Below are 23,159 nucleotides of genomic sequence, written 5' to 3'. Positions count from 1 at the left end.
AAGAGACTGAAATAGCTGGAGAGGTAAAGTCAGGTTAAAAACAAAGAGAGAGAGAAAGTGTGTGATTGATAGCTGGAGGTGTGAACAATTCAGAGGTATTTTGTCAACCCCAGCGCATCGACACAGCTGCAAAGCTATCTGGGAAATGGTTAGCACCGGCGGAGCTCACAGGACAGCAAGAGAGAGAGAGAGAGAGAGAAGGGAAGAGCAGCAACTTCCACCACAGGGCCTGGCCTGCCTCCTGAGGGAAGGGAAAATGGGAAGAAAGCGTGAGGGGAGAGAAGGAGACACAGAGAGAAATTAGTAAACGAAAAGCAATCACCACACCGACAGGACTAGGCACTGGACTGGTGCCACCAGGGCTGACAGGGGGACAGGGCTGAGCAGCAGCAGCAGCAGCAGCAGCAGGGCTGGAAGGAAGAAGCAGAGAGAAGGGAAAGGAGGAGACATTACAATGTGATACATCACATGACCACTGTGAACAGAAGTGCTGGGATGGGGGGTAATGGGAGACAGAGAGAAAGAGAGACAGGGCCTTCCATGGACCCCAAGCCTCAGGAGCCCTTAGCACTCCTCCCTCCCACCACACCGGCCCCCACAAGCTACATCCCCCTATATCCCACTGAGACTGGAGGGGCAGGGGAGCTTGTGGGGGGAGCAATAGACGGGCTGGGAGGATGTAGAGGAACAGGGAGGAAGGGAGAGTGTGAGGGGGAACAGGAGATAAGAGTGGGGGGAACAGGGAGAGAGGTGAGGGTGTGGGGGGAGCAGGAGCCTATCATTGTCATCAATTCCAAGGCCAGAAGAGACCAGTGTGATCACAGAACTGCCCCAAAATAATTCCTAGAGCAGAGCTTTTAGAAAAACATCCAATCTTGCTTTAAAAATTGCCAGTGCTGGAGAATCCACTATGACCCCGGGGTAAATTGTTCCAATGGTTAATTACCCTCACAGTTAAATATATACGCCTTAGTTCCAGTCTCAATTTGTCTAGCTTCAACTTCCAGCCATTGGATCATGTTATACCTTTCTCTGCTAGACTGGAAAGCCCATTATTAAATATTTGTTCCCCATATAGATATGGACTGTGATCAAATCACCCCTCACTCTTCTCTTTGTTAAGCTAAATAGACCTTATAGTGCTTGAGTATAGCACTATAAGGCACAGTTTCTAATCTTTTATTCATTCTCGTAGTTCTTCTCTGAACCCTCTCTAATTTATCAACATCCTTCTTGAATTGTGGCCACTAGAACTGGACACAGCATTCCAGCAGCAGCCACGCCAGTGCCAAAAGTAGAGGTCAAATAACTTCTCTGCTCCTACTCAAGATTCCCTTGTTTATGCATCCAAGGATTACATAAGCCCTTCTGGGCACAGCATCGCACTGGGAGCTCATGTTCAGCTGATTATCCACCATGACCCAAAATCTTTTCCCAGGATAGAGTCTGCTTCCCAGGATAGAGTCCCGCAACCTGTAAGGGTGGCCTACGTCCTTTGTTCCTAGCTGTACACATTTACATTACATAGTAAAATGCAAATTGTTTGCTTGTTACTTACAATTACATTTTGAGACCTATCAGCGAGCCAGCTTTTAATCCATTGAATATATGCCATGTTAATTTCATATCATTCTAGTTTTTTAATCTGTCATGTGGTACCAAATCAAATGCCTTACAGAACTCTAAGTCTATAACATCAACATTATTACCTTTATCAATCCAACTTGTAATCTCATCAAAAAAAAGATCTCAAGTTAGTTTGACAGGCTATATTTTCCATCAACCCGTGTTCACTGGAATTAATTATTAATTATCCCCCTTCAGTTCTTTATTAATCTAGTCCTGTATCAGCCGCTCCATTATCTTACCCAGGATCGATGTCAGGCTAATGGGGTATGAGGAGAACAAGGGTTAGGAGGACATGGAGTGGGGGCATGGGGGGGGGCAAAATGGGGTCACTAGGAAGATGCAGGGGAAACAGGCTGGGAGATGGGGTCCCAAGAGGCTGACAATGGCAGGCGGTGCCTGGGCTATCAGAGGAGGAATATGGAGAGGTGGTGAGGGGAAGGGAAGGAGTGGGTGATGAGCTCACTCATTGCAGAGAAAGAGGAGGAGGTTGCAGGGCATGGACAATTTGATCACCTCCCCAAGAAATCCAGCTCCCGAGGGACCCCCATCCCATCCTCGCACTGCACAGGGGAGGTGAGACTGGTCCTGTCTGGTCAGGGTTCCAGGATGGCTAGACAGAGCCCACCTACCTCTCCCCAAAGTCCCCTCTTGCAGCTCTTTGTTTTCATGAATGACAGGGTCTCTGTAAGGACAGGCTGATTCTTCCTAATAGGGACAGTGCCCTATTCCAGCTGGATCTGACAGCGCAGCCTTCCCCCCTCGCACACAATTCCAGGAGCATGCCCCCTGCTTGCTAACTCCCACTGCAAAGCCAAAAGCAACTGCCTGTGGCTAGAGGAGCTTGCAGCAAAGGCCTAGGGCCAGCAGAATGTGGTCAGTGTGGGTGTGTGTCTTAGAAGTGAGCCCCCTTTTCTAAGTATGGACACCCCAAATTCACTGGCCCTTGCGGCTTAACAGCACTGAGAACTGGCCACTGAGGACGATCTGGGCAATTGAGTCGGGCACTGACTGGACCTCGTCATCTGTGATGAGATGTTGAGCTTTCAGGGTAGGCTGCTTAGGGTCAGGGCAAAACCTTGCTTTGAATAATGGGCATGAGGCCTCTGCTGGAGTTGCCTTTCTCCACCCCTCTTGTCTCAGGCTGGATGACTGCAAGCACCATCCCAAGGACCAAGCTGTTGTGCACCAAGTGGAAGTCAAGTCCAGCAAAAGTCTTCCATTAAAGGCAATAGTTTAAGACCAGGAGCAAGGTCTGCTACAGTGCTGAGGAGAACCTAAATACAACCACAGACCTGGTCAGGGTAAGAGGGGAATTTTCTGTGGCGTTTAAACACACATCCACCAGTGGATCCTTCGGGGGCAAGAGGGGGACTGTCCCTGGGGTTACACACATACAAACACACACACACACACTCCTTCCTGGGATGAGGGGAACTGTCCCCATGTTTGTTCACTGCAGTTTCTCCCACGTATGCCTCCCCACTGGCCCATCTCTGTCTGCTGAGGAAGACGAGGTATGTGTGGGCAACTTTTCCTTAAATTAATCCATAAACAGATTCACGAGGCCTCAGGTTGTGGAAAAGGGACTTGCCTCCCTAGCACTACAGGGGGTGCTCTCACCAGGTCAGAAGGAGGGTGCGGGGTGGGAAGGAGGGCAGGCTATTCTCCTAGGACCAAGGTGGAAGGTACAGAATGGTATCAGCAGGGGGCGCTCTCTCCAGATTGGAGCATGCTGAGCGCCCAGTGGGAGATCAGCTCCTAGGTCAGTGTGCACAGAATGGATATGTGCCAGCAGGGGATGCTCTCTCTGGGCTGTGGCGATCTGGGCGGGACATACTCAGCCCACCCCCGCTAACAGCATCAGATAGGGACAGACTGTGCAATTAGATGATCAAATTGGAAGTGCTAAAATATGTAGTGAAATATAACCACAGCGAGGTATAAATAGTGTGTGGGTGAGAACGGTGCCAGCTAATTAACACACTGATCATGTGGAACCGACTCTTTCCTTCTTCACACCTCCTCGCAGCTAGAGATGGAATTTAACACGCACTTGGAGCTGCTCGAGGCCTCTGCCTCCAGTCAGCCAGGCCCCCTCCCCTCCTGATCCCAGCAGGGGAATGAGATGGCACAAAACCACACAGGAGATGGGGTGGGGGCTCGTGGCTGTCACATCACTCCCCTCCCCCCCCCCCCCACGAGGACAGCAGGTAGCTAGCAGGGGAAGCAGTCCCTGCTGGGGAGCAGCAGAAAGGCAAAAGGATGCTGGCAGATTTGCTGGCCATGTGGCTTAGGCAATGGAAAGATCAGGGTATAATGTTCTGGGGGGTGTCTCCCCCCAGTTTCCTGACCAGGACTTTGGAACAGCCCAAAAAGCATGGCTCCACCCCCACACTCACTGCTGAGCCCCGTGCCTCCCAGGGCAGGACTCAAGGAGTTTAGGCAGGGCTGTGTGGATGCCCCTGCAGTGCAGGCATGATCCATAAAACTCAGAGGGTAGCACGCATAGACACAGCAGAGCTAGCTGTGATCTAGCCAGCTGGGCTACCAATAGCAGTGAAGCCGCAGCAGCATGGGCTGGCCACCTGAAGGCCAGCCAGTGTGGGTACGTACTCAGGCGGCTAGCCAGTGCTGCAGTCCATGCTGCTGCGGCTTGAGTGCTATGCGTACCGAGCTAGCTAGATCGGAGTTAGCGCGATTATGTCTACACAAGCGGTAATCAGTCCCTAATGACAGTGTAAACATAGCTATGGTCTGAAAGCTCCCCACAGACCTAAGGCCTGCTTCCCATCTTTCCCTGGGGTGAATCTGGAGTGACTCCAGAACAGTCCAGGGGCTGCATTGGTAAAGAGTGAGAAGAGACTCAGCTCCCTGGAGCTCACTGCCCTGAAACACCCAGTCACTCCACTATTGACTCATGGCTGCCAAGGTGCTTGCACATCTGCCCACATGGGATGTTTCTTGCCCAGCACCTCAGAAGCTGGGCCTTGCGGGGGGAGGTGGTGGGGGGGACCAGGAGGGAGTCAGGGCTCACTTGGAGGAGGCTGGAGTGAAAGAGGTTGTAAGGAGAGAGCCTGGAGCGTTACTGGAGATTGGAGAGGGCTTGGAGCAGCCTGAGGAAAGGGGTGATGGGGAAGTTCTGCCCTCCATTTTGTCCCATTGCAGCCCTGGCCCCCTCCTCCCTGGGGTCTCCATACTGCCCAGGAGCCAGCTGTGGGCCCAGGAGAGGAGAGGCTGCCAGAAGCCAGGGAGTGGCAGTCAGGAGCGGTGAAAGCAGCTGCTTGCCACCGGTCCATGCGGCTGGCAGCAAGAGGAAGGGAAACCTTAGCCCCAGAGCTGCTAGGAAATATCCTGCCATCCCTCTAGCCAGAAAGAAACCCTGGGATCCTGGGAAACAAAGTATCAGAGGGGTAGCCGTGTTAGTCTGGATCTGTAAAAGCAGCAAAGACTCGTGTGGCACCTTATAGACTAACAGACATATAGGAGCATGAGCTTTCATGGGTGAATACCCACTTCATTGGATGCATGTGACGACGAAGTGGGTATTCACCCATGAAAGTTCATGCTCCATGTGTCTGTTAGTCTATAAGATGCCACAGGACTCTTTGCTGGGAAACAAAGGTAATTCTCAGATCACAGCTCAGCAGCCAGCACGGTGGCCCAGGGGCATGTTCCACCACAGGAGGTGTATTTGGCAACAAACAACGGGGCGGCTGTCACCTCTCTGGGTCTAATGTGCAAATACCAGTGACTGTGTCGGGTCTCTCAGGAGAACAGCATGAGAGCAGTAGATTCCCTCTTCACTGACTCTTCCCTCCCCTCCCTGCAGTTCTACCCCTGCCCCAGGCCAGCCAACACCGCGGAGTTAAGTTAAATGCATGGGATGGAATGTTGGCCCCACTGAAGTCAATGGCAAAGTTCCCCTTAACTTATGGGGCTGGGATTCCAATCATGGAGGTCTTGGTTCTCCAGGATGTGGTGTACAGGGGATTGAATGAAGCCAGGAACTTCCTGGCAGGAGGTCATTCTCCAGCTCTCTGCTGAAGCACACAGCACCTCTGAGTGACCACAACCAATACCACCTGATAATGCACCAAGGAACTGAGACTGGGGGACTTGCCATGTCCTTTACTAATGAGCCCAGTGGACAACAAATTGCCCTGAGGTCCTCCTCTCGTCCTTCTCCATTCTATCGGTCTTGTTCCCCTCTCTCCCCTGGATCTTTTCAACTCCTCTCCTTTCATGTCTTCGCTTCCCATTGTCCTTAGCTAAACAGGGTGACGATGCTCAAAGGCGGGAATCAGTGTGGCCACCACCCTGCTCCCTGACACCCATCAGAAGGGAGGGGAGGGGATGAGACATGGAGGTGAATGAAGCAGGGGAGGTGGCAGAAGGGAAGGGAAGAAGGAGGATGAGGACAATTCATTTCTGCCTGAGGGAGGCGTGATTCCCAAGCCCCAGCGCTCCCCCAATAGGGATGCAAACACCAGGACTAGGTACTAGGGAAAGACGAGGGAACCTGCCACACGGCTTTGAAACAGCACTGTGCCCAGCACCCGAGCTGCTTGGCATTCCCTGCCTCCTGCTGCGCCAACCTTCCACTCTCACTGGCAGTGGGAGCTGCCACCAGCCTCCTCCGACCCTCGGTGGGGCCCTCTCTTCTCCTCCTGCTGCTGAAGCGCCCTCTCCCTTACTCATACCTCTTGTCCCCCTGAGAGTTCTGCGCCTGCTGGTTCCCAGCGGTTTGCAGATCGGGTATATTGGCAAAGTCGTCCTGTTCCGAGAGTCCCAGAACCAGGGATAACACCACCATCCGGCCTTCCCTGCCCAGGCGGGAGCCGCCACAGAGAGGACGAGAGCAGGAAGCAGAAAGGAAAGAGAGAGAGAGAAGAACAAAGCATGAGAAACAAAACTGAGAGGAAAACAGCACCTTAGAGACAGAGTGTGAGGCTACTCAAGGTTGGGATAGATATCCACAGTACAGAGCCACAGGCTCCCCACTTGGAGATAACATGGAATACAGAGTAGATTGTTGGACAGAGAATCTCCATAAGGTGGCAAATGCACTTGGCACTTCTTTCTGGCCATGGAGACCAGGGCTAAAGTCAACCAACCATGGTGCCACTTTTCAGTAGGAAAGAGGCGCTTGCATTATTCGTGGGGAATACGTCACCAGTGGACACTTGAGAATCAGCTCCAGAAAAGATTGTCAATCTCATGCAAGGCGTCTCAGACCTCTCTCTAGTGTGGATTGCATCTTAACAGAGAGGCATCCCTCAGGGGCAATTCCCCTCCCATTGGTGATGGCCTCTCCTCTGGGAGTTGTGACTGTGCAGGGGATGAAGGTTAGCAGAGAAGACAAGATGGAAGTGAAGGCAGGTGAACAGGGGCTGAAGGGGTTGGAAGGCAAGAGAGACTGGGTAACATGGGAAGGATGGGCATTAAACAAGGATTGCTATGGCTATGGGAGGTGTCCTGGTTCTGAAAGAGAGGAGTAACGGTGTGCAGCGGAGAGTGATCCTTGGTGGTTTGATAGCTGGGGCTTGTTGACGACCAAAGCTCAGCTGGTCTGTGGATAAAGGTGAGTTGGTATTTTACTGTTGCACTGGCAACCACTGCACAACTTGCCAAAATGCATCCTGGCCAACTCCAGAAAATCTCCCAGTGACTTCAGGAAGAGTTTCATCTGGATTTGGACCTTCTTCCAAAGCATCACATATTGGCTGTAGAAGAGGGAGGATACCACGCTAGACAGCCCAATAGTCTGATCCAGGATGGCAAAGCCTATGGTTATATGCTTTCTGAAGCACATTCATTTCGGGTGATAGCTTTCCGTAAAATTACCCCATCCTGGGATGATATTTCTCTCTCTCACTTCTCAGCCCAAACAAGAAGATTTATTTAATGAAAAGTTTGGGAAAATTCCCTGTGTCTGTATTTGAAATTATCCTCATCTAACTGTAATCTAATCTAATCTAATCTAATTTGAGGCAGGTGTGTATTGGAGAGATGGTAGTGAGGAATGGATTGACAGCTCTGCATTGGGGAGCTGCCATGGGGAACAGTGGTGGTTGGATACAGGGATGTTGGTTCTAGCAGAGGAGGTCACAGAAATGTTGATTACTGAAGGCAGCCTGGCTTTACTGCAGCTGGGTGAGCTGGTGCTGGAGATGGATGGAGTTGGAATAAGGTGGCTATTGGGGAGCTGGTACTTGAGAATGATTATAGGAGGCTGCTGTCAAATCAGGGTGGGTATGGAGATTACCTATGATGCAAGCTGATCTGGATGCTTGGGACAGAAATTGGCCTGGTAGCGTGGGTAGGTTGGGTCAGAGGGTGGGGATACTGGCGGTTCTTAGTCATATGCAGATTGCCATGGGAGGCAGTGAGTAGTAGGAGCTAGAATTGAAGGAGCGTTCATACCAAACGGGGGAACCTCTGGAGAGCTGGTGTTAAAGGGCAGGTTTTCTGTGAGGGGAAAGGGCCTAGCTTAACACATTGGGCCCAAGCCATCTCTGCTTTAGCTCTGCGGGGGTCAAAGGCATTTCCCAGGTCTGGACTGATCTGTTGTTTCCCCAGCTCAAGCTGCATGGGCTAAGTGAATAGAAAGGTTCTCCGCAGAGTGCTCATCGCTCAGAAGCATGGACCTTTGGAATGAGTGTCAGCTCCAATTTAAACCTCACCCCTGCTGGGAGGCACAAGGGCTTTTCAATTCTGAGTGAGCAGGACTTTCTGACCTTTGTCACTGGGCAGCGGTTCTGTGGGTCCCAGGCTCGTATGTGTTGTGGAGACAACAAATAGCGTCATGACTCCGGTTCAAGAGCAGTGCCTTTGCCGCTGAAGTGTGATGCAGCCGCTCTGACACGTACGTGCCACTACTTATTACGGCTGACGAGAGTGTCTTGCAGATGCTTTCGCATCTCTGAACTCACCGCTCTCGGCTGGCTTAAAAAGGTACTGGGGCACTCTGGGCAGGGGCGCTGTGTAATTGGATTTGAAGCTGCTGCGTGGCTTGAGATCAGATGATCATTGTGCGAGGCAGGAAAGGCCAGGTATGGGAGCAGGAGAGGTCAGGACAAACAGCATGACACTCGGGAAGGAGCCAGGGTAGAAACAGCCTCCTCTTGCTCCTCACAATTCTAAATGTATCTGTGTTACAGATCATGAGAGATGGTTCGCTATTCATCGGAGAGGGAGCACTGTGCTGCGATTAAGGCACAGAGTAGGAGTCAGGCCATCTGAAATTCCAGGGTGGCCTTGGACAAGTGTAACCCATGCGAGTTAGGCACCTAAACACCTTTGAGGATCTGGGCCTCAGCTTCTGGGCACCTCAGTTTCCCACTCAAAAGGGGGTTCATCATACATTTCTGTCTCACACTGCAGCTGGGAGGACGATCTCATTCAGGTACAATGACCCAAACTAGGTGCCCTACACACCTGAATCCACCTTTAGGCCCCTCACTAAGCGGCCTGATTTTCAGACGTGCTGACCACCTGTAAATCCCACTGGTTTTTAAGAGGAGCTGGCACCTCTGAGAATCAGGCTGCTTCAGCGCCTAGTTTTAGGCACCCACTTTTGATGACATTGGCCTGCTTGAATAAGGCTGGGCTTTTCAGAAAACCTAAAGATCCGAAAGCTGGTCGCTTAATTCCCTTCGTTGCCTTTGACAACCCCAGCCCTTAATCCTCCCAGCAGCAAAGCAGGACAGAAAGGCGTTTTCATCCTGCTTCACAGAGCGGGACGTCGAGGCATGGAACAGTGCAGCCGTGTGCCCAAGGTCACACTGGGTATGTCTGCACTGGAGCTGTAGGTGTAAATGCCGGCTCGTGGAGACCTACCTGCACTAGCCTTCGCGTGCTAAAAATAGAGTGTAGCTGCGGTGGGAGGGACTAGCCACCCAAGTGTGTGCCTAGCATCTTGTATGGGCTCGTACTTGGGGCAGCTAGCTCCTCCCACCACTACACTTCCATTTTTAGTGCACTAGCTTGATCAGAGCTAGCAAGGACATGTCTCCTCGAGTGGGAACTGCCACCTCTTGCTCCATACTCAGTGTGAGTCAGTAGCAGACCTGGGGTTAGAACCCAGTCCGCCTGACTCCTGTGAACCCCTAGAGTATGCTCGCTCACTGACTGATGCCAAGGGTCTCCCCTCTGATCAATGGAGGCCTGGTATCTGTACAGCACTTTGAGAACATGGGTTGGAAGATGCTAAGTGCATGGAGTTACTATTATTAATGTCCTGGGAGCACACCCTTCCTTGCTGAAATAGGGAGAAGAGAGGGTCTATGCAGGAACCTCCCCAAGGCTGGTACAATGTCCATCTGGTCCCCAGGGCAGTGTCAACTAGTTTGGACTAAAAGGAGCCCAGATACTCCTCCATCTCCATTTAGAACATTTCCCTCTCCAACATTTCCCTCTCTCCTCTGTCCCCCAGGTTCAGTCTGACACTATCTGCTGGGATCCAGCCCAGGCAGGACTCTTTAAAGGGAACATTTTGAAACTCTGGGGGAAGTTGAACTTCCAGGTGAGGGAGGGACCATGGCCCAGGGATCACTGTTGTTACCCTACAGTCCCAGTCCTGCAAGGGGCTGGGGGGGGCGGTGCACTAGGTGGCCTCAATTCCCCTCTCAAAGTCATTAGGCACTGAGGGTGTTCAGCACCTGGCAGGACTGAGCCCCACATTGCTGGATTGTGCTCTAGCTCTACCACAGGTTATGGGGTGGGATGCCGGAATCACTGGGTGAGGTTCTCCGCCCTGTGCTATGCAGGAGATCAGATTAGATGATTAGAATGGGCTTAAAGTCTATCCAGCTGTGCAAAGGATGGCACGCTGAGGTGCTGTGACTAGCCAGGGAGCCTGCACCAGCCAAAGCAATGAGGACTAGACAGAGTGAATGGGGTCTGATCCTGTTGGAGCTGCTGCCAACAGAAGCATGGGTGATTTTGCGTTGGCAGAGGCCTAGTGCCATCTGACTCCACTCCTAGGTAAAGCGCTTCTCAGAAGTCAGGACCAGCCAACAGCATGGCAGCAGCTGTGGGGCAGGGCCCTGCAAAGATGCTTGTCTTGGGTTATGGGAGGATTAGGAGACACCGAGTGCAGAAAACAGTGGCAAAAATACCCCTGGGCCCTGGTCCTGTTGTCTCACTCTCTGAGTGTCACTGCTGTGTTTTGTTTCTTAATGGAACTAGAAAGGTTTCCTTGGGTGAATGGGAGGCAGCTCAGATGGGGGAGAATACTGAGAAAGGTCACACAGGGTGAGACAAAGGCCAGACAGTGGGAGGGGGAAGGAGAGGTCACATGGGGCCAGACAGTGCTCAGACAGAGTGGGAAGGGCTATGGAAGGTCACATGGGGCCAGACCAAGTGGGAGGGGCTACAAATGGTTGCAGGGGATGAGAGAGAGCTCAGACAGAGCTAGTGAAGATCCGGATGGGCTTCTACTGCATGGTTTGTATCTCAGAACTGCACTGCAATAGACAGAAGGAAGGACAAGAGAGATTGAGAAATTGGCTCCAGACATACACAAGAGAGAAAAGAAGGGGAGAGAGAATGCATAGGTGCTGGAACTAAGGGTGCTGCTGCACCCTCTGGCTTGACATCATTTCCATCATATACAGGGTTTACAGTTTCATTCAATGGCTCTCAGCAACCCTGCTATACAAATTGTTCCAGCCCCCGAGAGAGAGTGAGGATCCCCCAGACCAAAATGGAGTGAGAAAGAAAGAGAAAGACCTTGACCAGATACTAACTAGGGCATGCACTCATCTCTGCATCTAGAGACAGGGAATGCAGGCTAGCCCGGTGTGCAATGTAGATTTGATCAGTGAGTCTGGGATGGCTGCATTGCACATGGTGAGACAGGCACATCATCCCAACCAAGTTCCAGCTGAGCCTTTGAGTCTCCTACAGATACTGGACATTTTAGGAAAGCTTTAGAGATTTTTTTAAGCTGTTTTATTGGGACTATATTTTGTATTCCTCCACCTGTCATGAGCCTGACTGCTCAGGGCTCAGAGAGAGCCATGAAAGAACCCAAACTAGCATGCATGTACCTGAACATGCCACAGATTTAAAGTCCATTATTCTGGGCCCTTTGAGGGCCAGAAGTGCTGGGTCCCATTGGGAAGCAGTTGGAGATCGCCCCTTCCTGAAGGTATAAAGCTGGGGCTCTCCTAGTCTGGATCACATCTTCCTAGAGATTTACCAAGCTTCCATCCTCTCCCATTTCTGATCACACCAACCAGCTTCCCTCATGGGCAACTCATCCCCATGTCAACCACAGCAACTGCTTGCATGGAAAAGCAATACTAGGCAGATATTTCTGTGCTCTGCATAGCTACAGAATAGCCCACTCCGCTCCTGCCTACTGGTTATGCGGGGGGGCACTGGCATGCCTGCCTTGCTATTTAAAGGCTCAGCTCCCTCTCTAGCAGCGAGCGTTTTCACCCACTTGAGATCCCAGGATGCTTTGCACGGATGACGCAGCCTCGTTAGTGTAGCCTCCTGTGGGCCTCCAGAGGTTAATAAATGCATGTGCATTAAAATGAGGAGGAGCGGGAGTTTGATGGTAAACAAGATGAAAAACAAAGTTAATGTTTTTTTGGAAGTAATGGAACTAAATGGCTGTGCTCCTTGAAGGGCAAAAGCAATAGAGCTGCTCAGCTCATTCTCTTTCTGTGGGTACTTTTTTCAACCAATTAAGGCTGGAATAAGCAAATGAAGCTGTGCAAACAGAGAGGTCTATAATCCTCTGGAGGGCTAATGAGATTCATCTATAAATCAGGAAGCAGGCAAATGGAGCCTGCTATGAAAATCTTTAAGGCTAAGGCCAGGAGGTAAAAGGGCCTTGGTGCTGAGCAGGGTGTGAACAGCCACGGAATTGGCTGAATTAATAGCAAATTAACCCCAAGGATTCTGATCACCATCATTGGTGTAGTGAGTTTGCAACTTCCATCCAAGGATCTGAAAGAGCTTTACGTATGAATTACACCTGACGCTCCGTGCCCTCCATTAGGCAGGATGGATTCCCTGCCGTGAGTCAGAGCCTCAACTGGCGTCAGTCAGCGTGGTTCCTTACCCATCTAAGTAGTTACCTGGCATCTGAGCACCGCCCACTCACTAATGGGTTTTAGTCTCAGAACACTGCTCTGAGGTCAGGAAGCATTATGCCATTTCACAGATGGGGAACTGAGGCACAGAGCAGAGTAAGTGAACAGCCCAGGTCTCTTGAAGCCCAGTCCAGAGTTCTAACCACCAGACCATCCTTCCCACCCACCACTGAGTCAAGGGAGCAATGCTGACTTACACCAACTGCGGATCTGGCCTATTCACTCCAATGGTGTTACATCAGTTTACCCCAGCCGAAGATCTGGCCCAACGTGTAATACACTCCATGGGAGTTACAATGTGGTTCCCACTGTATATGATCCCCACTGGCTAAAGAGTGAATGGAAGAGCAGGGCACCTTGGGAGAGTATTGGCAGGGGAGGGGCACATGCTCAGAAGATAAGTGAGATTGTCATAAGCAGCAATACAGTGACAGCGAGGGACTCGGCTTAGTCCATTGCGCTGGGAATGTAAAAGCCATCACTGATAGGAGACGCATTTACAACTGATGAGAGATCGCCCGCCTCCAGCTGCTCTGACACAGCTGCATTTAGGGATCACAGCCGTGAAGGATCTGCGGGCTAACACTCCCATGGATAAGCACAGACAATTGCCTCCTTCATGGTGGGAATGTTAGTTTCCAAGCAGTACAAAGAGAGTCCACCCCACGGCGGGAAGAGAATTCCTGTCCCTGAGCTGACAGGCTTTCTCCTCTCCTGAAGGCAAGATCATGTACTGTCTGCAGCTGCACCTAGGGATGGATCCAGGACCACACGGGCACTTTCTCCCGGGTCTGATCCAGGATTTGGTTCAGCCCATTCTATAGACAGTGAGGCAAATGCGGAGCGAGGAGCCAGACCTGCAGTTCCCCAAGTTTCTGGGGTTTTGGAACCAGGATTCAGCAGCTCTGCTAAGACGGACTCAACAGGCCTGTTCTCCTGCTTTGGTAGAAGGAAGTGGATGGAACTTAGTAGTTCCCTGAGGCAGGAGGGCTGGGCCCCAAAAGTTCCTCTCCAGCCAAATTCACAGAATGCTTTAGTCTGAGATTTTACTGGATATGTGGGGTAAAGTGACTGGATTTGATGGGAGCAGAGAGGAGGGAGGGAGAGAACCTTTCCCCAGACACATTTGGAGGGAGAGGAAGGAGAGAGAGCCCCTCTCTTCCTCAGTGTCTCATGGATTGGGGACAGAGAGCCACACAGGGTAACAGCTGCCTCTGCCATGTGCAAATAAGGATCAGAGCAGTGAGAGGGCTGGTGGCGTTGCCCACGAGAGAGGAAAATTCAGTGGCCGGCATGGCATTGGGTGCCTGCCACTGGCTAGCAAAGAAGGAGCAGGTGAAACAAATGAGAGAGAGAGAGAAGAGAAAGAGAACTTACAGGAAGGACTTCACGTCCAAGCCTCGGTTGCGAATCTGCCCCACCACGTGGTCCCAGCTCCCGGGGTTGGAGCGGCTTCGGCCGCCAGCCGTCCGGTGCTTGGAACCAGCCGAGACCCCTTGCCGCGACTGGCTGCTCCGGCCCCGGGGGTTGCCGCCGCTGGAAGAGGAGCTGGTGTGAGACTGTAGGTGCCCCAGGCTCTGGCTGGTGGTGGGCTGGCTGTGGTTGCTTTTCTGGTGCTGGCTAAGCGGCTGCTGGAGGCTCTGCTGGCGCATCAGCGTGCGGGGACGCTGGCATTTCAGGTCTCCTGCTGAGGTGGGGATATACTCAAGGGTAGTGGCTGTGGACATGGTGGAGTCCTCGAAACTTAGGGAGGGGGAGGGCAAAGGAGAGGAAAGAAAGGAGAAGAAGGTGAAGGGGCAAAATTGGAGGAAGCAAAAGAAGAGAGTTAGACAGCAGATGCCCCAGCGTGGCGCGCTCTCTGCCGGGGGCCTTCGGAACCAGCAAGCCGGCCCTCTAGGTCTTGGCCCTGTCTCTGCCTTCCCAGAGGCGCAAGCTCTCTGCCCCATGGCCATCTCGCCTGCCCGTCCGCCCCACTCCATGTCTCCTAGACTCTGTCCGATCCTTGAGGGCTTGGTATGTCCGTGCCCGTGAACCGACGCTGGGGATACTGCTGTCCCTGTTCCTTTCCCACTCGGCTCACGGGAAGCCTGCGCCTTCTCAGTACACCGGCCGACCTCCTTTCTGAACTAATTAGGCTGCTGCGAGAAGGCGAACCCCCCAGTGTCTGTGCTGCTTCCAGTCACGTGGGAAACGCCTCTCTCCCCATTGGCTGCAGCTGGGCAGCCACTCAGTCCCTCAAAGCGACTGTGAGGTTGGGGGCTCTCCAAAGTCTTGGAACTGGGCTCCTCAGCAAAATTCAGGCCAAGCTGGTGTGAAAAAGGCGCATTCCCAGCCACTCATGTTCCAAGGTCAAACACCACAGAAGCCCCTCAAGTGTACTGTGCACATTCCCTGGGGCACAGCAGCAACGTCAGGCCTGGCGCATGCATGGGGCAATGACTTCCCAGTATTCTCTCTCCTGACTGGCTGCCCCTTCCTCTGCCCCCACCACAAACATGCCGGTGATGGCATAGTGCCAATTGGGAGGCAGCCCAAAGCCCAGCCATGAGGTGAAAGCTCCTGGACTCAAGCTTTCCTTTGCCCTGCAGAGAGGGGGAAGATGCCTGCTTGTCTCTTGCATCTGTGTTTTTTAGCTTTCGGGATGGCTCTGCATTTAAGGGCCAGATGCTCAGCCGGGGTAAATCAGGGCTGCATCACTGACTCCAAAGGGACAATGGCCAGGTGCAATGTTTGAACCCTGGTGGAAAGGGCTGGTGGAACAGCTGAAAAATACAGCCAGCTGCCCACATGGGGACAGGGGCACATTTGGGCATGAGATACGGAGCGCATGAGCTGACCCAGGACAGAGCACATGGCAAGATAATGCAATGGTACAACTAGCTCAGGGGTCGGCAACCTTTCAGAAGTGGTGTACCGAGTCTTCATTTATTCACTCTAATGTAAGGTTTCGCGTGCCAGTAATACATTTTAATGTTTTTAGAAGGTCTCTTTCTATAAGTCTATAATACATAAATAAACTATTGTTGTATGTAAAGTAAATAAGGCTTTTAAAATGTTTAAGAAGCTTCATTTAAAATTAAATTAAAATGCAGAGCCCCCAGACTGCTGGCCAGGACCTGGGCAGTGTGAGTGTCACTGAAAATCAGCTTACGTTCCGCCTTTGGCACTCGTGACATAGGTTGCCTACCCCTGAACTAGCTAACCATGCAGCCAGACCCATGGGTGATCACACGGCTAAACATGCAGCCAGGCACATGGTAGAGCACCCAGATAAACACACAGTCAGATACATGGTAGAGCACCCAGACAAACACAGCCAGATACATGGCAGAGCACCCAGATAAACACACAGTCAGATACAGGGTAGAGCACCCAGATAAACACACAGTCAGATACATGGCAGAGCACCCAGACAAACACAGCCAGATACAGGGTAGAGCACCCAGATAAACACACAGTCAGATACATGGCAGAGCACCCAGATAAACACAGCTAGATACATGGCAGAGCACCCAGATAAACACACAGTCAGATACAGGGTAGAGCACCCAGATAAACACACAGCCAGATACAGGGTAGAGCACCCAGATAAACACACAGCCAGATACAGGGTAGAGCACAGCCAGACAAAACTGAGCATGCAAAGTAGCACACAGCTGGGCACACGATGGAACACGTGGCTAGCGCCCCAACTGGGAATGCAATGGAGCACCTGGCTGAAGACATGATGGAGCCCACAGCTGAGCACACAGTTCCTGGATATTTGACAAAGCCCATTGCTGAGCACACAGCTGTCACATGAGAGCATGCACCTGGAGCACATGGCTGGGCTCAAGGCAGAGCACATGGCTGTGCACGCATACAGAGCACCCAGTTAGACCCTCAGCTGGACAGTCAATGAAGCAGGTAGCTAAACGTGGTTGAACAGAGGAGCATGTGGCCAGGACCCAACTAACCTCTTTGTCCCCCAGCTCTGCTGCTGCCATGAGGACATGCCTTCGGCTGAGACGTCCCTGTAGCAGCCGGCTGGGGTGAGGCCAGGGTATTCAGCATCCACCCTGATGGTCATTTCAAACCTAAGACCCTGCATGGTTCCCAAGAGTACAAAGGAAGAACAGCCCAGCCACGGTGGCAGCAGATGCCACCTCCGTGGCACATACCAGCCGGGCCCTGGGGGAATCGCTTCCACCGTGGCAGCAGCAGGAAAACCTTGTCTACTTTCCATGTGGGTTTGGGCTGTAATTATGGCTGAAACACAATGGTGAAGCTGCGCCTTCGTGCATCACGCAGAGAGCAGAAAGGAGAGAGGGAGAGAAAAAAGTAAGATTGAGAAAGAGAGAGATCAAGAAAGAATAAAGGGAAAGAGAAAAAGTGAAGTCCTGAATAAGCAGAGAGTCCGCCTCAAAGACCCAGGTGCCCTGGAGAGGTGTGTCACACAGCTGGCATTGCCTCTGGCTTGGTGTATATTTTTGGGTTCCTTGGCAAACGTGATTCGGAAGGAGCAACGCCATCTGGGTGACGAGTCCCCAAGGGCGGCCCCTGTGCTGCCTGGTATGAAGCAGAGATGGGCCTTTCCCAGCCGCTGCCTTCGCTTCCATGCTCGGCGACCTCATTTCAGTTTTCTATCAAATCCTAAATTAGTCCAATTTACAACCTCTCAATCACAGGAAACTAAAATTGGCTGGTCTAGGCCCTGAGCCAGCGGAATATATAAATTTCTATCAGCAGTAACTGACGCATGGGAGCTGCTTCTGATGCAGAGGGGACTGTACGAACCTGGCATCAAGCACACCTGGCACTCTGGCATCTGCTAGTACCTACTCTCACTCCCACAATACTGCTATTCCTATGGCACAAGCGAGTGAAGGTCGACCTCCTCCAGACACACAATGCAATGGAGAGCCCCATCACAGGTGTCAGCTATAGGAGCGGCTGTGTTACTCCCCAGCAAAAGGAACTTCATTAAAATACAACCAGGTCTGTAAAGCAGATCAATTCCCTCTGCTAGAAACCTTCTTAAAACAGGGGACATTGTATTTAAAAAAGCAGTAAAGACAAAGCCAAGGGGAAATTCATGACAATGCAATTACAGTCTAGAAATTCAGAGCTAAATTTTCTCAAACACCCTAACTCTGTCCCATTTCCCACTCTTAAATGCACTAACCACATGTCATAGATTGGTGCCTGTGCCAAGTGCTTCAAGTCATTTTCAAAAGTTTGTCAAATCTATCTATCTATCTAGTTACACCCCGCTATCTATCTATCTATCTATCTATCTATCTATCTATCTATCTATCTATCTATCTATCCTTATGCACACTCATCCATCCATCCCACCTTCGATGCATATATCCATCCTTCCATCTATCCATCACTACTCCCACCCCCATGGTAGTTGAACACCTGAGCAAGTCCTCTCTGGAACAGGTAATCTGTCTGGGGACCATATATAGAAAGTGTGATGTGAGTGTTGTCCTGTCTTACTCCAGTGAGCATCTGTGGGTGGGAAGGAGAGATCTTTACTCTGTATCAAATGGATGGGGGCAGGTGCTCTGCTTGGCACAGTCCAGAAGCGTGGATTTGAGGAGGGATTGTAGCTGGGTATGTTGTTTCAATGCAGCGATAATGCAGTTTGCATGTCATAAGACAGAAAGGGGTCTCTATAGTAGGGGCATGTAGCTCATATAGGAAATGTATGGAAAGGGCCATTGGAAAAATGTCTAAGGGATACAGAAGGTTGTTCAGGGACAGAGTTAAGGTTATTTATGGAACCTTAACTCTGAATTTCCACAGTTTCTTTCTTTCTTCTCTTTTTTTGTAAATTGAATCTTAACTTACAATTTCCTGGCTTTCAAATTATTCTTTATAACAATAAGACTCTAACAAAATTTTAAATGACGAATTTGAATATGTTATTAAAACCTTACTGGCATCTTAACAAAGCATTTTGTCTGGGAATTTCCTTAGTTTTTTTTTAAATGAATATATTTCAACACAATTATATGTGAAAACACACCATACATCAATATATGTTCTTCTACTTTGCTGTATTTCTAGTTAGGGTGCAGAATTATATATGATATTTAGTGAATTACAGCACAGCATAGTATCTGAGTTAAATACTGCACCATTGGAGTCTGTATCTTCCTGGATCTTGGGCAGTTTAACCAACAGAGATTAGAAATTTAAGGCCAGATCCTCAATCTGATGCAAATCACTGTAGTCCATGTAAATGAATAGAGCTACGCCAATGTACAGCAGCCGAGAATCTGGTCCAAAACCTTTAAGCCAAACTGAGTTACGAGTGTTCTAAAGAAACTCTGTTTTTTTCTAACTCTGATAAACCTCAAACTTTTCCCCAAGTTCCCCTCTGACATCAGACTAAGGGAGCAAAATTTTGGGGCCCCAAAATTTAGTTTATTGCAAAAGTTAGGCCAAATCTGGACATAGAATGGACTCCAAGAAGTCAGTACTGCTGTTAGCCCCCTCCATGGGGATGGGGCTAAGAATGGTCCTGCCCCCAAGGGTAGGAATGGGATGGCCCAAGAGTGGGGCAATCTACCAGCTGTTTCACTACACAAACCAATGACTCCATATTGGAGTGTTCATCCATTGGAGCAATCCACTAGTAAATTACCAGAGCATCATCTTTGCCTTGGCCCTTTCTGTAGGTCCTCACATCCAGGCTGGGTCTACACATTCTCCTGCACACCATCTCTAAGATCCGGCCTTCCTTTTCCATCCATACCTCTAATAGTTTCATCCACGCGCACCCCGTCTTGCCCAACCTCCTCCTCTCTGGCCTTGACAAAAGCAGTCCTGCCCCACTTATCTCCTGTTCAAAACACCATCACAAAGATCATTTTCCCAGCTCGTAGCTTTGACGTTCTCACCCATCTCCTTCCACCGCTCTGCTGGCTCCTCCTCCACCACATCAAAGACAAATGACTTCTCACTTTCAAGGTCCTCTCCGGCTAAGCCCCATCCTACCCAATGTCTCACCAATGCCGCCAAGATGTCGGATCCCCTTCCACTTTGCCAGGGCCTCCATCATCCACTTGTTAAATGTTCAGACAGGCCCCTTCATGCTCTCTCCCTCACGCACGGCAGAAGCTCCCCATGGACATCCACAAAGACACCTCGGTGTCCTCCTTCAAACTCTCCTGTCTAGACCCACCTGTGGTCTCTAGCCTTCTACTTTGATTGTAAGCTCTTTGGGGCGGAGACTGTCTTTTTCCTGTTTGCACAGCGCCTAGCACAATCACAGAAATAGAGGGCTGGAAAGGACCTCGAGACGTCATCCAGTCCGTCCCCCTTACCTAAGGCAGGACCAAGTGTACCTAGACAAGTGCTGACAGGTGCTTGTCAAACCTGTTCTCCAATGACAGGGACTCCACACTGGGGCCCTGGGTTCTGACTGGGGTCCCCCAGATGCTACCGCAATGGAGATAATGACAATGCTTTGCCAAGGATCAAGGGGATTCTCATCACACAGGGGGTTAAATCCCTATCAGGTGACGACGTGTTTCCTGCCATCTCAGACATTCCAGACTGCCCTGTCCGATCCCACTGGGGTGGGGTAATCCCCTCACATGACCCCACATTCTCCTGGACCCTCTGCCTGACCCCAGTGTGGGGGATAAGCCACTCAAACAGCAGGATATTCACCCAACCCCGTGCTCTGCTGGACCCCACGCTGCAGTGCCTCGTGGGGCCGGGCTGGGCCTGTGAAGCACTCTCACTCACTTGGATAGGCTGAGCTTCCCTGCTGCTAGGTGGCTCTGCACCGTGTGCCATCGGCCTCTCCCCGCCTTCCCATTGCTGGGCTCGCTGTGGGCAGACAGGCTGCTCTTCATGCCGTCCTCTCGGAGCTGCTGCTTCTCCCCCAGGCGTCCTTCTCGCTCCCCCGCCAACCCCGAAGCGGAAGAGGCGGCCAACTTAGCGCCCGACAGCAGAGAGCCACTGGGGTGGGCCAGATCCACCAGGATGGGCGCGAGGGGGGGGGTGGCGGGGAGGAGGCCACACGTGGGGGGAGAAAGAGAGAGAGAGAGAAAGAGAGAGACAGACAGACAAGAGACAGACAGACAGAGAGAGAAAGAGAGACATCAGCACTGCAAAAGAAAGGGCTGAGGGGGAGCCTTCGGCAACAGGGAGAGGAGAGAAAAAACAACAGGCGGCCCCGGCTCGGTGGTGAGTGTGTGATGGCAGCAAAGTTACGTTATCCCATAGACAACGAGGGGTTAAACGATGGAGAAAACTGTTAGGAGAGGCACCAGTACAGGCAGAGGGAGAGAAAAGCCATGTTAGTGAGAGCTTACCAGCACCAGAGTCACCACCACACAGTGCAAATGCAGAGTACACGCTGAGGGGGGACCCAAACGCGCAACCCCATCCTGTGCTGCAGACAAGGGGGGCATGGGGGTGGGGGAGGGAGAGCAGAGGGGACCTGGGGCAGCGGGAGGGGGGCGCTAGCCTCTCTCAGCGAGTCACTTAGGGCAGTGGTTCCCAATCCATTGGGGCAGCTGTTCCAGTCTAGCAGGTGAAGGGCCTGAGCCGAACCTTGGCCAAGTCAATGGCAAGCTTCTCACTGGCTGGCGTGAGCTTTGTATAAGGTCCTGAGGCCACCGCTGTGCCAGCCGGTGCCCACCACTGCTTCCCATTCGGTGGGCTGTGCTCTATCCCACCCTGGACCTTGGGTCCAGCCTCGAAAGGGGGCAGCCCGATGCAGCGGTGCCTTGTGAAGGGCCACTGAAGTCCCTGGCAATGCTCTCTCTGACCTGGATTTGAGCCTAAGGGAGTGAGGGGCTGAGCCCAGGGAACTGGCCTAGCGTACCAGTACTGGCGCCCGTGACAGTGGTTGGGAACCACTGAGATGGAGGGGAGGGCAGGAGGGGTTGCTCGTCTCCATGGCTGTCTGCCCATGGGGGTGGAGTGTGTCGGGAGAAGAGGTGGAGCAAAGAGGAAGAGGAGGAGGGTGAAGGGGAGGAGAGGGTGGGTGGGTGGGTGGTGGGTTGCGCATATACTCACTACACATGATCAAACCAGGTAACGAGAGACTCACTTGAGGGAAAGTCGTGGATCACCGTATGGGGCGTAAGGTGAAATGTTTAGTATAAACTCCTTGGGAGGGTAGGAGCTCCATTTCTGCTGCACTGTGTTGTCATTGTTATTCCAAAAGTCTCTGTCTAGATCACTACATCAGCCGGAGAAGAGGGGAGAAAGAAAAGGGAAATACAAGAGAGAGAATCTGAATTCCTGCGAGGGGAGGAAGGAGAAAAAAAATCAACCCCCTCCCCCCCAAAACCAGAAAGAAGCCAGGTTAGAAAGGAGAGCAGCTCCGTCTCCTCCTGCGAAAGAAAAGCCACAGCGGTAGCAGCATCGGCCTGCCACACACATACACACCCACGCACACACGGAGGGAGGATGGACTGGGGACAAACGGAGGAAGAGCATCAGAAAGACGGAAGCAGGCGCCTCCAGAAGCTGGTAGGAGAGAGAGAGAGAGATGGAGCGCAGGTTAAAGGAGAGTCCGCTGGACACAGCAACCTGGTAATGTCTCGCCAGGCTCCCTGCTCTGTCCCTGGGAACAGCTTCAAGGCAGTTCTCGCCACATCCCAAGTATCCTGCCCCCTGGATGATGGCAGAACTGATGGCTCCAGGCATTCAGAAATCAGGAGGCACACCCTCAAAAACATGAGATTGGCCTAAAAATGAGGCAGTTTGGGAGTATTAGGGAGTCACGCTCTCAAGCTTTCTTGGCAACCATTACTGGGCTGGAAATGCACTGTAGGTGTTACCACAGAAGCTGAGATTCTCACAGACTCATGAGCCCAAGAGATGGGGTCATCAGGAAAACACCCAGTTGCTTGAGACTCGCAATATAATCGCTAGAGCTGGCAATGGGGCAGTGCAAAATGTAGCCCCCCAGCATTGAGACAGTAGCAGAATCCACTACAGTCTTGGAGAACGACTGACATCTTTCAAGACACTGGAGGTCAGCATGGTGTGGGGAATGTCATCTTCAGACAAGGGGGAAATGAGCTGGCAGGACTCAACACCCAGTTCCCAAGGCATGGGAAGAGGTGGGATTTGGGGAATGGAAAGATTCTAAGAACATTTGATAAAGTTGGGAGTCAAGCTAGGGTGATGGTCCATCAGGGTCTCCCCAGATTGGCCTCTGAGAGACACTGAGCCAGGACCATAGTCAGATTTGCTCAGCCATCACTTCGCGATTTGCTAGAAACTTGAGCTGGAGAGAGGAGAGGGACCTGGGGAGCAATTCAAGAGACACACAGGACTAGTATTTGAAACTAGCCACTAAAAACCTGAGAGGGATGGCAGATGAATCCACCAGGGGGTTCTTATTCCCTGTCTGTCTTCCACCTAGATAGGCATTGTCCATCACCAGGACTCATCTTAATA

The 23,159-nt window shown here is 51.6% G+C and overlaps 1 protein-coding gene across 7 annotated transcripts in view; it reads right to left on the bottom strand.

Moving 5' to 3' along the window:
* SYT7 (synaptotagmin 7) overlaps positions 1–23,159 on the bottom strand; it is a 169,220-nt gene that overhangs the window by 45,043 nt on the left and 101,018 nt on the right. The window contains exons 4-7 of one of the 7 annotated variants that reach the window (XM_045014213.1): positions 21,799–21,930; positions 20,484–20,699; positions 14,115–14,480; positions 6,330–6,452 (exon numbers count right to left, since the gene is read on the bottom strand). The exons of 1 other annotated variant lie outside the window; for it this stretch is intronic. In XM_045014213.1, the coding sequence (XP_044870148.1) occupies positions 6,330–6,452; positions 14,115–14,480; positions 20,484–20,699; positions 21,799–21,930 (837 nt within the window). The remainder of the gene's footprint in view (positions 1–6,329; positions 6,453–14,114; positions 14,481–20,483; positions 20,700–21,798; positions 21,931–23,159) is intronic. 5 more of the 7 variants (XM_045014214.1, XM_045014215.1, XM_045014217.1 and 2 more) reach the window with 5 other exon arrangements.

Source organism: Mauremys mutica, chromosome 4 (genome assembly GCF_020497125.1).
Source record: "Mauremys mutica isolate MM-2020 ecotype Southern chromosome 4, ASM2049712v1, whole genome shotgun sequence".
Classification (NCBI taxonomy): domain Eukaryota; kingdom Metazoa; phylum Chordata; order Testudines; family Geoemydidae; genus Mauremys; species Mauremys mutica.
The sequence above is the reverse complement of the archived record's forward strand: the minus strand, read 5'-3'. Positions and strand labels throughout refer to the sequence as shown.